The sequence below is a fragment of the Plectropomus leopardus genome, chromosome 22, assembly GCF_026936395.1.
Source record: "Plectropomus leopardus strain MGB_pleo_1.0 chromosome 22, ASM2693639v1, whole genome shotgun sequence".
Taxonomy (NCBI): Eukaryota; Metazoa; Chordata; class Actinopteri; order Perciformes; family Serranidae; genus Plectropomus; species Plectropomus leopardus.
The window spans coordinates 25519147-25534318 of NC_142197.1; the positions used below are offsets into that span (position 1 = coordinate 25519147).

At 38.5% G+C, this 15172-nt stretch overlaps 1 protein-coding gene across 1 annotated transcript in view; it reads left to right on the forward strand.

The window, feature by feature from the left end:
• efcab6 (EF-hand calcium binding domain 6) overlaps nucleotides 1-15172 on the forward strand; it is a 76183-nt gene that overhangs the window by 46647 nt on the left and 14364 nt on the right. The window contains exons 15-24 of the mRNA XM_088072933.1: nucleotides 476-610; nucleotides 2026-2239; nucleotides 7369-7483; nucleotides 8239-8366; nucleotides 8856-9085; nucleotides 9169-9232; nucleotides 9417-9535; nucleotides 9631-9801; nucleotides 12170-12325; nucleotides 14607-14811. Coding sequence (XP_087929059.1) covers nucleotides 476-610; nucleotides 2026-2239; nucleotides 7369-7483; nucleotides 8239-8366; nucleotides 8856-9085; nucleotides 9169-9232; nucleotides 9417-9535; nucleotides 9631-9801; nucleotides 12170-12325; nucleotides 14607-14811 — 1537 coding nt within the window. The remainder of the gene's footprint in view (nucleotides 1-475; nucleotides 611-2025; nucleotides 2240-7368; nucleotides 7484-8238; nucleotides 8367-8855; nucleotides 9086-9168; nucleotides 9233-9416; nucleotides 9536-9630; nucleotides 9802-12169; nucleotides 12326-14606; nucleotides 14812-15172) is intronic.

The window sequence follows — 15172 nt, forward strand, 5'->3', positions numbered from 1 at the left end:
CTTAATGCCCTCTTCCAATGTTTTCGAAAGAAATCAGATAAATTTTCTCAGGTTTCAAAGGGTTAAGACATGTGGCAATGTGCAAATAGGACCTGGACCTTATAGCTGTTAGCACCAGTGTTAACAGCTCAGGCACCGTGTAGACCTATCCAGGGGTGTTAGTTTCAATTGATTTAGCTTTTTACAGCTTAACCCAATACCCTGTAACTAAGTGGTTAATTTCTTAGAAAAATAAAGTGAAGGGAGGTCAAAATATTTCTACATCGGCGCTATTTGGTCGGTGTGGCATGATAGCAGTAATCACTTAATGAGCTGCGCTGGTCTAAATGTACACGCTTTACAGTTCATCATACATGTTAGAGGTCGGAAAAAAGCATCTGTCTTTCTTGCTGTAGTTTGATGCTTTGTGTGCTTTTCTCAGTTTGGGGTTTGAGTTTGCTCAGCTCACTCTCAAACTTTCTCTTTGTGTTTCCAGGCTTTGTGAGACCTCCAGCTCTACATCTGACAGTTCTCCTCAGCTGGTTTCTTACAGGGGCTTCCTCAGGAGCCTGGGGGTACCACTAACAGATGAAACATCCTCATTCCACGAGGACACCTCCCATACTGAGAGGTGAGCACAGAGACATGTAGAGTAGGTCGGCTTAGACCTGTACTGTAATTGTTGTTGTATCATCTCTGGCATTTACTCTTGTAATTATCAGTTGCCTTCCTCAAATAGTGGGTGGTATAGCTCAGTATACCATAGCAATGGTTTCCTTTTTGATAAAAGCACAAAAAATGTTCTTGTATTATATGTTGATATGTTGATGGAAGATACTTGAGCAAATGAGATACAGAGGATTTTTATATGTAATTTCCCACAAACTTATCTGTTAGTATGTATACTTTACCTAGCATGTTTACATACACCCCCATTCACTTTCAAGCATTTCAGTTTTGAATATTAAAGGCCAGGATCACCTGTGGGCATATAAACTGTGATCTTGCACTGCATCCTTCAGTTGGCAGTTAGCACCTAATACTAGTAACACCACTGAAGTCCAGCTGACTCACTGATCATTTCTCATTTATGCTTTAAGAATAAAACATTTCTAAAATATGCCCTCCTGTGAGTTAGCTTGCACACTATGGTTATAACACAAATGCTTTTTTATTTAATGAATTACTTAATTTTGTTTAGAAAGGTACAGGAGCACATCAGTATCATATTATTAATATAAGATCTGTCATTTACTCAGACATTTAAGTGCCATGGTATGGTCCGTGGCAAGTTGTTTTGCTGTGATGAACAGTTGACATGATCAAGATGAGTTAATAAAATAATTTCAATAGTATACAGCAATGACACTGGTCTTTGAAATAACTGAAGCAGCATAGCTACTGGCTTCAGTACAGTTCAGAACATGTTACATTACCTGTATTAATATGCAACTGCACTGGCTACTGCTACAGTTGAACCCAGTCAATACTATAACATGTAGAGGCAATTATTGCTTTACATTGTAATAAAACATGTTTTCATTTTAATTTGTATGTTATTAGTATTTGTGGTGTTAAAACTTGGAAACAAAAGCTTAGGGGTGGCCAAAGTCCTCATCTGAATTCAAATTTATGATGGCCCAATATCCAGATTTCTTCTAAATATGTGAACCTATATTAGTGCCAAATTCGGTGCTTTTATCACGAAATAAACAAGAGGTTAGCTATGTCGCCTCACTATAACCTTAACCTCTTAACCTGAACCCTAGAATCCACCAAACTTTTGATAGATTGCTTCCTATGACTTCACTTTTGGTTCTTGAGGGGCAGATGTCCTGCCAACAGATCTTATTTATCTTGAGCATTGCTTTTCACATTTGGAGAGATATTGTTGCATGTTTAGGCTTCAGGTTGGATTACAGCATTATTTGCTCTAGTCTCACTCTCAGCTTGGAACTGCTCTTAACTCCAACTGTATACTCTTGACTGCAGCCCTGCTAACACCATCTTTTATTCACACTGAGCTCTGAACAATCTGTCCTACAGCCGCTGCTCATCCCCTCAGTCCACTCTGCCGTCGGTCAGGGGACAGCGGCCCCGCTCTAGCCTGCAGGTCAGCTCACACACCTGCAGCATCCTGGACACTGTTTTCAAGAGGATGAGATCAAGGTTAGAGCAACGCCACAGCAGCCTGACTGAGCGCATCCAGGCCCTCACCCACAGCTCTGAGGGGACGCTGTCAGAGACGGACGTACGGAAGGTGAGTGTTTAACGATGAAAAGCTTAAAAAATCACGGCAAAAGATGCCATTCTATTGTATATACATCCTCCATGCAGGCCGACTCACATTACCTCACACCTAATCTGAACTGTGAACTGTTAGATCTAAGGAATTCACTTACCTTTCACCCATCTAAGAGTTATAGTGGCTTATTGACAGTGACCCTGGGCTTGGAATAGTTTCAAAATGATTCTGCTGAAAAATGCATCTACCTCTTGAACTCGGTACTTTAAATCATATTGAAAGAAATCAAACGGTGCTATCTGCACATTCTTTATCTGACCGCTTTGACACAGTGTATTTTACATACATTTTGCTTGGATAAAAAACTAAATTTAGAGTAACTGTTTATTAAAGCTGTCTGAAATGCTCAAAAACACACCATGTTCACCCCTATATACCCCTAAATATTAAGACATTAATTTAGGAGCCTCACCAATTTCAGAGCACTAGTATCAAGGAAATGCTACTTCTGTAATAGTCTGATAAAACATTAAAGACTCTATCACACATTATTTGGTCACATCAAAGAGCTCAAAGTGGCAAGAAGGTCTTCAAATAAATGGAGTTTAAAAAAACATTTTTAAAGGGTTTGAATTTAACTTCAGGATTCGGGCATATACCCTGCTTATAGTATGCTTTTAGAATGAATGAGCAGCAAAACTGAACCTAGAGCAGATTGTGGAGGACTTCAGTATGCACAAATGTCTGTCTATGAAAAACAATTTCTTTTTGAAAAGTTCAGTGGTGCAATTCAAACTAGTAGTCAGTGCGATGTTGCTCCAGTAGTCCATAGCATGGCCTGTGAGACGTAGCCACTGTAGCATCATCCACTAGTTTGTGGACTCTTGTTTAGAAGTGTTAAGTTTGGCATTTTGGCTATCGTCATCTTGGATTTTTGGAGCAGGAAGTGATCATATTTGAACAAGAGGTTGACGATAATCCTAACGCTAGCTACTAGCTTTGTTAGCATGGCTGTTAACAGCCATGGTTAATTGTGATAATGCTAATGTTAAGTTTTGCAAGAGAAAAAAAGTCTTAAAACCATTAAAAGTAAATGTACTGAATGGAAAAACTGATCGTCAGACTCCTTAGAGGGTAATTTAGTACAACCAAACACTGAACACAGCAGAAACATTACAACAAGCTTATGGTCCTCATCTGATGTCAGTTGTAGTGGCTTTTCTTCCTTCAGAATTAGACCAGCTGTCCCTTGAGAACTCGACTCATAGTGCATGGTAACGTAAAGATTTCGGTGTGTCTGGACAGGTGCTGTCAGCAGGGCTTTGGGATAAAGTTGTGAGAAGGCACAAGTTAGGAGAAGAATACAGACCAATTTCAAAGACCTGAATTATCCATCTGAGTACCCTTCAGAGTGTTATGAAGAAGTGGAGAGCGTATGGCATCACCAGCACCTCGTCTAGATCGGGGTGTCCACACAAACTGGATGACTGAGCCAGGAAGAAGCCACCAAAAAGGCTAACGGCAACTTTGAAAGACTTACAAGTCTTTATAGCTGAGAGTGGTTGCTCTGTGCATGTGACAAAAATCTCACAAGCTTTACACAGAGCTGGCCGGCATGGCAGGGTGGCAAGAAAAAAGGCTTTTCTGAAAAAGTGCCACACTGAGACTTGCTTTTTGCTTTGAAAAAAAACCCAACAAAAAACACACTTGGAAGACTGTGATGCCATGTGGCAAAAGGTTTAATGGTCAGATGAGACCAAGATTGAACTTTTTGGACAGAACTCCAAGTGCTATCTTTGGCGAAAACAAGAATGCACCACCCAAAACACACCACACCTACTGTGAAGCATGGAGGAGGCAACATTATGTTGTGGTGGTGTTTCTCTTCAGTGGGGATGGGGCTGTTGGTCAGGATTGAAGGGAAATGGGATGCTGCCAAACATAACCAAACTCTTAATGAAAACCTGTGGCCCTAGACAGCTGAATGTGGGCAGGCGGTTCACCTTCCAGAGGGACCCCAAACATACCACCAAAAAAACACCACAGTCACTGAAGGATCAGAAGCAGAATGTTATTCTGCGGATGGACTTGAAGAGAACAGTCCATCGCTGCTCACTACGCAGTTTGACGGAACTCCAACAAGTCTGTGAGGAAGAGTGGACAAATATTCACAAATTCTGCTGTGCAAAGCTGGTAGTGTTTTCAAACAGACAGTAATTAAAGCAAAAGGTAGTTTTACAAAGTATTAACTCAAGAGACTGGTTCCTTCTCCAATCCTGGTATTCTGTTTTTTCCAGTCCTAGTATTCTGATTTTTCAGTTATTTATTTTTAGAACCGTTGCCCCTTTTTCGTTATTTGAATGCCTAATTCAAGATGTGTAATGCCAGAACAAGCATTTTTTTTAAAGGGTTTTCAACCACGTCTATCTACAGTAACATGTAGCAATGACAGCAGACAATGCTTCAACTCAGGATGTTACGTAATTGCTCAAAACTTAGCGATACTTGCTCAAAACTTAGCAATATTTTCAAAATGAAGCTAAAACACAATTGCGAGATGACTGCGTTTCCATTGAGTGATGTTGTGTGACTTCTTCTCTGGTGATAACATCCCAGTAACCATGGCGATGGACGTTCAAATCATTAGCAGCTTTATTTCTATTGCAGCCACCACACGAGCCGTCATTATTTCCAATCCAAGGCCACGTAGGCGTGTTACGGAGTCATAATGGAAAGGCGAGCCCCTTATACGTGGCAGCGGCCTCGTATAAGGGATTTCTGGGAGGTTATAGTCCACGATTTCACAGAGGAATTGTGGATTCAAAACTTCCAGATGATCCGATCAACTTTGTAAGAGTTATACGATGCAATAACAGCTCTTGCAGCTCCTGCTGCATCATGAGGGAGCCAGTTACTGCTGACAAGCACATAGCCATAGCATCACCTATAAAAGCCAAAAAAGTGTTTTCATTGCAATTTGGCAAGATATGGCTTTTCGAATTGCCTGAAATACCACCTCATTCAAGCGTTAAAACTATATTGAGATAAATGGAAGTTGGTTTCTTTCTTTTTTTTTAAATAATAATAATTGTTTCCATTAGGCGTATGTAGATTTGTAGTTTCAATTTGTACAATTTGAGGGTTAATTGATACCTGCCTAGTGAGAGCTCAGATGTGGAAGACCCAGAATCTCTGGTGCCAAAATGGAGAGTTTCCATCACAGGATGAATACAGGTGTTCCAGCAGACAGTATGAAGGAAAAAAATGTTTAGTATGAACCTGTAAATGAGCACTAAGTCTCCTTTAACAAGTGAAGGGAGAGTTTCTAATTATGACATGAAGTTTCCATGACTCATTAAAATGAAAACACAGCCCAGAAAACAAAGAGGTGTATTAGACATCCAGCAGAGAGCAGCACAGACCTGCCAATACTGAATACATCAGCTGTCATTAGATTCCATAAAGATGGACGGGGGAGCTTTTTCTTCTTTAGATGGGTCAAGTCATTCATGCCCAAATAAAAAATAACCAATAGTCCAATCACAGCTTCAGGGCGGACCTGTGGGTGGAGCTTATTGTTGCCGATATGAGCTGATGGCAGCCATGACAGACAGCAGCGTCCTGTTAGAGCTAGCCGGCCGCACTTTGTTCTCTGTGTTGTGATTTAATTTTAATGTATAAATTCAATAAACTGTGTTGTGTGACCTGGGCAATTCGTATCACAATAAACAATCCATTTATTCTTTATTTAATTGCACACGTGAAAAGCAAATTATATAAAGTTTATAGCAATGTGTATTTCATTTTACTTTGTTTCTTCATTTTTTATTTTTGGAATTCAACTCTGACACCTGGAGCGACATCACTTTTATTGTGCTACTTTTAAATGCCTATTACAAGTATTTAGACCTTCAAATCCTGAGAAAATGTGTGCGATTTCTTTGGAAAACATGAGAAAAAAGGCAATACACAACTTGGCAAGAAATGTTTCACAACTTGCAAGGAATTTTTAGATTTGGGAAATTATTTTTCAAAAAGCTAGGGAAAAATGACAAGGGGAAAAGAAAAAAAGTTAGGGAAAACCTGTTTCTTATTATTATTACATATTTAAAATTATGTTACAAAATTAATAGAATTTTCAAGCACTTTTTCCAAGTCATTACCTTGTTCTTACTTTTTAACATTCTTTTCCTTGTTTAACTAATTTTAATGTTTTTTTTTTTTATTTACTTTTTACTATTTTCTTGGTACTTTTTTTGGTTCTTTCTTTATTAGTAGTTCTTTATTAGTCATTGCCTTCTTCCATGTTTTTAAAATAAATGAAGCTACTTTCCAAGGGTAAACCCCTAGAAACCTGAGCAAATTGGCTTGATTTCTTTTAGAAACATGGGAAGAAGTCAATAAACAACAAGAAAAGACTAAAAAATAAGAAAGGAAAGAAAAAGAAAAAAACCCCTGAAAATTGGCCAAAAAAGGATAGTCAAAGACACACAAAAAACAAGGACCTGAACAATGACCTGAAAAAATGCTTGGAAATAAAGTAATAATAATTCTGTAACATAATTTTAAACATTTAGTATTAATATGATATAATTAAAACTTTTTTTCTGGGCATTTCCTCTTATTTATTTATTTATTTATTTGCATTTTGCAGGACCTTTTTGGGCAAGTTGCTCATTTAGAATTTTTTTTTTAAAACTAGGAAAAAATGTCAAGGGGAAAAAAAAAGAGCTAGGAAAGAACTATATAATTATCATAACTACATATTTAAAATTCTATTACAAAATCATTATAATTTTTAGGCACTCTTTTTCATGTCATTTCCTTGTTTTTTTCTTATTGATTTTCTTTTTCCTTTATTTTTAAACTAATTTTCAGGTTATTTTCTTGTATGTTTTACTATTTTTTGAGGGGTAATTTTTTTGGTCACCTCTGCTGTTGTTGCTCATTGCTCATGTTATTGAAAGAAAAATCCAATTTCCCTGGATTTCAAAAGGTTAAAATCTTGCATAGCTGGTCAGTGAAAGCCAAAGGTGAAATGTCCTCTTGTCCATGTTGTACTTGCAGTTGTGACTCTGGTAAAAGGTTAATCAGTTCAGCCTGAACCTGAGAGCTTGCCCTTCTTTCTCTTCTTCTGCCTGCAGATCCTTGAGGACAGCTGGGTCGTCCTGGACGATAAGAATTTCCATGAGTTCACCGAGCTGCTGGGCCTCAGGGACGGTGGAATGGAGTGCTCGGTGTTCCTGGTGAAGTACGAGGGTGAGACAGGAGAACGGCAGCCAGAACATCTTGACCAGCGGCGTCAGCAATCCCATCAGTTCTGCATGGCAGGGTTTTCAGTGCTTAAATAGAGATTTTTAAAATCCCTTCCTACTCCCCCACCAGGCTCCCGTCCCCCTCCACTCCATCTTGCCTCGCATCCCAACTCCTACCCCACCCACGGTGATCAAACATAAGCCCCCCGCTTCCTGTAAAATGATGTCTTTCTTAGCACATGAGCCATTGGAGAAATCATGGTGGATTATAAATAGAGTAAGAGTGAGCCTCTTCGTCTCTCATTAGCAGAGCGGAGAAGCACACACATTCACAATCGCACTCATTTCTGCTTGTTTGGGCTAATTATATGCTTTGGAAGCAGAAAACAGAGCAGCAGGGCATCGCTCTAATTTGTATCCTCAAAAAAAAAAAAAAAGAAAGAAACAGTCGAAAGAATAACAAAAAAAAGAGAAGAATCATCAAACAAAGCCAGGACGTAAAGTTAGTCATGTTTGCGAGGCAAAAAAATCAAGTTTCCTAGATTTAGAATACAAGAGTACTTCTAATTAAAAGTAAATTAGGTCAGGCAGTTAAATGCCCAGTGTGCTTGAAGACATGAAGAGCACTCTGCGGAGTGTGGAGGAACACAAATGACTCACAAAATGGAACAAAAAATCCAATTTGTTGGGTGTAATTCCCTCACAAAGATTATTAAAAGGCCAGAAACCCAACATGTGTTTCCCCCATGGTTTCTGCAGAGGCCACGGCCAGAGACGGGCAGCAGCGCTCAGAGAGTCAGAGTCATCAGGAGGAGCTCGGCCCCCTGCTTACCTCTGCTGAGCAGTGCCTGGCTGCCATGAAGACCAGGATCAAGATCATCCACGGGGTGAGACGTGTTCACAGGACGACTTTCACATCAGCTGCAAACCTGCCAGAGGCAGACATTCAGCAGCTGATTTATAAACGAAAAAAAATGAAGGATATCTCTAAAACAATAATAAAGATTTAAAGATATATTCCCAACGAGCTGACAGAGAGAAAATGTGGAACAACACAGTGATGTTGGCAGTCAACCCTTTATTTATATATATGTATATATATATATATATGTATGTATGTATGTATGTATGTATGTATATAAAAGCCAAAATGGGCGTTTGCTAAAAAATATCATAAAACTGCGCGCACGCCTGCTATTATAAATCCTAAATCAGCTTGCCGCCTGGATCAGCCTCATTTCTGCACACAAACATTCAACCACAAACTGTCAGTTTGAAACACCCTTTGAATGTTTATGCGCAGAAATGAGCCTGTTGGCCAATTATTTTTTACATCTCTGTGTCTCTGTTCTGATAACCCAATGTCTCCCCATCAGGACAACCTGACGGCGTTCCGCCTGATGGACAGGAAGCGTAAAGGCGTGGTGGACTGCCGTGATTTCAGAGAGCTGTACAGCAGCCTGGGCCTCCTCTGCAGGGAGAACGAGTATGAGCGGCTGCTGGATTTGATTGGCCTGCATCCCGGAGCCAACATCAACTACACAGAATTTGTAGATATTGTTGAGAATAATGGCAAATGCAAACCATGGACACAAACAGCTTGTGTGTGAGTCTAAGAGGGTCATTATTTCTGATGCGTGGTCATTTTGAGGGCCGGCTCTGTGTCAGTTTTTCTGTCTCTCCTGACAGACAGGAGCAGCTCCATCAACTCCTGGCCACTGAAGTACGCTACAAGTGGGCAGACATGTGCAAGGTCAGCAAACTTTGTTGAGTTTCTTGAAGACATTTCACCTCTCATCCGAGACGCTTCTTCAGATCTGAAGACTGAAACTAAAGAAGCCTCTCGAATGAAAGGTTTAACTTCTTCAAGAAACTCAAGTCTAGTTGCCTATGACTTAGCACTTAGAATCTGGACTTATTCCTCTCTTTTCCATCAGGTGCTGTGCCAGTTTGACACAGACGGTCAGGGCTGGATCCATAAAGCGGGCCTGAGGGGACTCCTCTTCACCTATGCTCTTCCAATAAGCCCTGAGGAGTTTGACCAGTTTTGGTTGAGGTAGGAGATACCCAGCTGAGGCACCACAGTCACTACATTGTACCGTGATGTGCTCTCGCCTTTGCCAGCTAAGATTTTAAACTTCATTTTGACAGATATGACTTAGAGGGGCGGGGCCGTGTGGCGGTTTGTGACTTCCTGAAAAGGCTGGGGTTTCATCATGAGGGGGAACTCAGAGCTCGCAGCCAGAAGCCGAAACAAACTGTTGCCCAACAGAACGCTGGCAGACCACTGTCCTCTGATGCGGCCTCACTGCAGTCTATAGAGTAAGAGAAGAAGGGTCCATCCATCCATCCACCAACCAACCCATCATCCACTTACCCATCCAACCCATCCATCCAGCCATATATATGTCCATCTGTCTGCCGGTCCCATTTTTGTGAGCATGGTACCTGAAGAATGCCTTGAGGGAATTTTCTCAAATTTGGTGCAAACACCCACTTGGACTCAAGATTGAACTTATTAGAATTTGTTGGTTGAAGGTCAGTGGGACCTCACGAAACGTGTTTTTGGCTACAACTTAAAACTTAGAATTAATACACAAAAGGTGTAAAAAAAAAAAAAGGCATATTCACACAAATGGTAAATAGGTTAAAATGATAAAGGGACATTTTTATCCATAACGGTCAAAGGTCACTTCACTGTTACATCATAATGTTCTGAAAAAGCCTTTCTGTCAGATACTGAATTGATGATGCTCATCTTGAAAGTGAAAGTGTTTTTGCAGAACATTATGTCACAGTGAAGTTGACCTCTGACCTTTTATGTACACTTTGTCATTATATCCTTTCTGATATTTGTGAGAAATGTTTTTCGTGATCCACGAATGATTCCTTGAATCACGGCCAAAATGATGTTTTTTCGACTTTTGACCACTAGTTCATTGTTCAGTGTCCGAGTGGAGGTTTGTGCCAAATCTGAAGAAACTCCTTCAAGGTGTTCTTGAGATATCACACTCACAAGATTGAAACAGATACAAGGTCACATTAGCCCCAAATCACCAAATTCTAATGATTTACGTTGAGTGCTAGTGGATGCTGGTGCCAAATTTGACGAAATCCCCTGAGGGCCTTCTTGAGATATCGTGTACATGAGAAAGTGATGTACGGACATTTATATGGACAACCCAAAAACAAAATGCCTCTGGCTTCTGCTATCTCCGGCGCAGAGGCATAAAAATGTTTAATGTTTAAAAATGTTTTATGTCTCACAAGAATGGGACAGACATGCCGATGGACCATACAAAAACAAAATGCCTCTGGCCACGGCTATCACTGGTGCGGAGGCACGATGAGAAAACAGAGGCAAGGGACAGAGTCTCTGCAGATAAATACACCAAAACACACAGAGTGGCTCATAATAGATGCCTGAGAGGGATTACTTTTTTGTTACTGTAAACCTTGTTAGGAAAATCATGTGTAGTATATCTTTAAGTAGCCTTATAAAAATTTTAAAAATATTTTTCAATTTAATATGACAATGTATGCTAAGGTATGCTTTATGACAAAATACTACTACTAAAATAAACTTCAACAAAAAAAACAACAACAAAAGTTTCATGCACCAAGTGCTTCACATGAAAAGACAAAAAGACATAATAAAACCTGCATGTTTAGAATAGAATATATAGAATGCATCCTCACATTGGTAAAAAAAAACCCACTTGATAATACAAGTAGAAGTAAGATAAAAATACGGATAAAAACTGAATGCACAGCATGGAGAACATGAGATGGAAAATGATGGAAAACCCACAGAGATAATATTAATAAGAAATAAAGCTAAAAATAGTGTAGAAAATGCATGAAATTAAGGAAAATATAACATTTTAAAGAGGTGCAGCAGTGCGCAAGTGCAAAGCAAAATTGCAAAGCAGTTAAGTCAGTATGTCAGCGTCAATAAACTTAACAGTGTAAACACAAACATTTTGGGTGGGCTTGATACAGAAAAAAGTTGTGACTTATTCATAAGACATTTCTAAAGTTTAACAAGATTTTCAAAGCATGCACCAATTTGGAAAGCATACACACATTTTAGTGATTGTAAACTTTAAACTTGCGCATGAGTCACAGCTGGTTCCGTTGCCTTAATGACTCAGGCAGAATCTACACCCTTAGAGACAAATAACAGAGCATATTTATAGATTGATATTTGGAGATTTGAGTTTTGTAAGCCGGCTTTACTCCGGAGTGTCAGTACTTTTCAACAGTACATATGCTGTTGTTTTACTCTCCTGAATGAGCGGCGTACCCCGGGGGGTTTGGATAAACAAACATTAAAGTCTGGCGTAGAAGCATTTTGCACATGCTGTGATTATTATTGAGCCCTTATTAAAATATTTTTTTTCTCAATAAATATTTTGAATGCCATGCAACAAGGCTTATTAAACTCCACTAATTTTCAAGTGTAGCTGCACAATAGGTACGGCAGTTTATCAGCCGTGTGAACACTAGTTTTGATTCATGAGAGCAGAAAATAATCTGCTTTAGAGTTTGCAAGTGTTTAGTTTCACATCTGATTATGTTTGTAGAAGTCAAAACATTTTTACTGTACTGTCCATCTGAACAGAAATATGAGTGCGTAGCGGCACAGGTTTTCTGTTTGTATCATCAGCCATTCTTGTACTGTCCACAGAGCGATTGTGCAGAAGAACTACGCGGGGTTAAGTGACTCCTTGACTCGCCTGGAGACGAGGAGACATGGCACAGTGACGGTGGACGAGCTGATCAGTGTGTTACAAACCTACAGCTGCTCCATCAGCAGACAAAAGCTCATAAATCATCTGCGCAGGTCAACTCCATCTTTACTTTCTCTGTGGGAAAATACATTAAGACATTTGTATTTTTCATAAGCAGATTATAACATTGAGCTTTGTCATGCAGATTTAGCTAGATTTGACATTTTTCTCATTTTAAAATATTTCTCTTCTATTTTAAATAATTAATAAGAATTGATAATTCTATAATAATAATTATAATACTACGTATAACAATTTTATAATCTTTATCAAATGTAATTTCGTTTTTTAAACTTAAAAAATAAATTTACCTTCTACCTTTATCATGTTCACCATCTTAGTAAGAACCAATATTTGCTAATTAGCACTGAACAGAAGTGGAGACAAGTCATTATTTTGCAAAACACAAGTTTCCTTGAGAATTTAAGTCTTTACACTTAAATCCTAAACCTTGAGCTTTAAGTTCTGAACAAGGCGTAATGTGCTTCACACTAAATGCATTGCCACAACAGAGAAAGATATATATATAATTTACAAAAGTCATGGATGCTTTTTTAAATGTATAATAATAATAATAATAATAATTTTTTATTTGTATAGCACCTTTCATACGATAAATGCAGCCCAACATGCTTTACAAAACAGAAATTACATGCACCAACTGCTTCACATGAAAAGACATAGAAGACATAAAGACATAGTAAAACCTGCATGACATCTATGGGCAGTGTGTTCCAAACCTTTATTTAAACCTTATTTGTTAAAAAAAATTGTTGGAATGTTGCGTCTCCATTGTGATTTTCGATCTTCACGTTGTGCATACTACAGTTCATTTTTGTTGACCACTCTGTAGTTTTTGTACGTGAACAAAATGATTTTTGGTATCATTTTTTCCAACTGACACTGTAATGTATCACTAGTTCTTTGTGCTTTTCTGCTGCAGCTTGATTGGATGCTGTCAGATTGGTTAAAACAATGTGAATCCTGGGAATTAAGTGTCAGCTTGCTGGAAACGAAAAGTATTAATATTTGCTGATTCAGTGAATGAATGGATTTGTGGCACACTTTAAATAACATATTTGTAATCTTTGGGCTGAGGGGAAGGTATCAGGTATTTTGAAGTCAAAAGGCTTGAGTCCAAATGAAGTCATGAGTATTTATGTTATAGTCCAAGTCAAGTTGCAAGTCTTTTTTTGATTGAAGTAATCAAAATTGTGATTTGACTCCACACCTCTGGCACTAAACACAAAGTACAGTTTAGGCTGATGTGAAGATTATTAGTTTAAAAGATATTCAGTCTTTAATCAAAGTTTTGAACAAATGCTGGCTTTTCAAGTGAAAATGTATCATTTATGACAGTACTTTCTGTGGGGACCTTAAATATCTAAGAAAAGAAATCAAAATTCATGCAGATCCATTCAAGACTTCAGGAATTCACACAAAACCAGAATATGTCCAAAACACGGCGGTGCTGGAGCAAAGGTCAGGATTCATCCTCTGGGATGCATTTAAGGGATAGTTCAGAATCTTTAAAGTGGAGTTGTATGAGGTACTTATCCATAGTCAGTGTAGTACATACAGTACGTGGTCAATCCCCATAGACCTCCATGTTAAAATGCCGGACTTAGTAGCAGAAATAAACATCTTTACAGCCTGGTACAAAAAAAGGTTTTGTCTTTAGAGCTAATTTCAACATTAATTTTTATTTAATTCACCCATTTACATATTACTAAGGCCCAAAGTTACACATATTTAGCTCTCTAAACCCTATATTAACACCTGTTTGCTTTTGCTTCATGCAGATGTGGGAAAGACATCGGAAAAAGGCGATGAGCAACTTGGCATGAAATGACCTGCAATATGCAAAAAATAGTATCAGGTGACAAGAATTTTATCAGAAAATGATTTTTATATTGCAAAGCAGGAGAATCATTAGAAAATTATTAAATAATTAGGGAAAACTAGCAAGAAAACTATATTTATTTTTTACACAAATTAAATAAATATAAATAATTATTATTAAACATGTTATTATTGATTTATATGTATTTTTTTTATTTTAGCATTTTTTTCCCAGGTCATTACCTTTTGTTATTCTTTTACTTTTCTTTTGTTGATTCATGATTTGTTTTATTTCAGGTCATTTTCATGTTACTTTTTACAGATTTCTTGCTATTTTTTGGGTTATTTCTTGTTATGTTGTTCATTGCCTTTGAAAAGAAAGAAGAAAGAATTTGAAAGAAATTTAGGCAAATTGCTCAGGTTTCAAAGGGTTCAAATCTCTCTTTGAAACCAACTGGTCTGTGCTGCTCTTCTTCCGTCCTCTCTCTTCAGGCTCCATGTTTCCATGGATGATAGTGGCGAGAGGCTAGCTTACATGGACTTCCTGTCTGCGTTTGAGCAGAAAGCAGAAGAGAAGTGTGAGCGTCCTCCTGTTACTCCTGATGCTGTGAGACAGTCTTTGGACAGCCTCAGTCCAGCTGCGGCTCTGGCTAGAATGAGAGAAATTGTAACTGCCTCAGCTTCTACTCTGGATAAGGTGAAGCTCCCACCAGGCCTCCTTTTTTTGGCTTGATTTACGCTACATGGTTCATGTGATCCAATTCTGATTTTTTTTCTCATGTGGCACACACCGAATATGTATCATGAAGCATGCAAGCAGGAAAAGCACATGAAATCAGATGTTCTCAGTTCAGTTTCAGGCCTCATTCATATGTGGAAATAAATATTTTCAAATGAGTCTGTAGACAGGTCAGATATTCCCTGGCGTTGGGATTCATACGTTACTGAAAATGCGACAATGGTCACCCAAAATTGAAAAATCAGTCATTATCTGCTTGCCCTCATGCAATGGAAAGTACACAAATTTTACAGTCCACAAAACACTGCCGGAGGCTTAA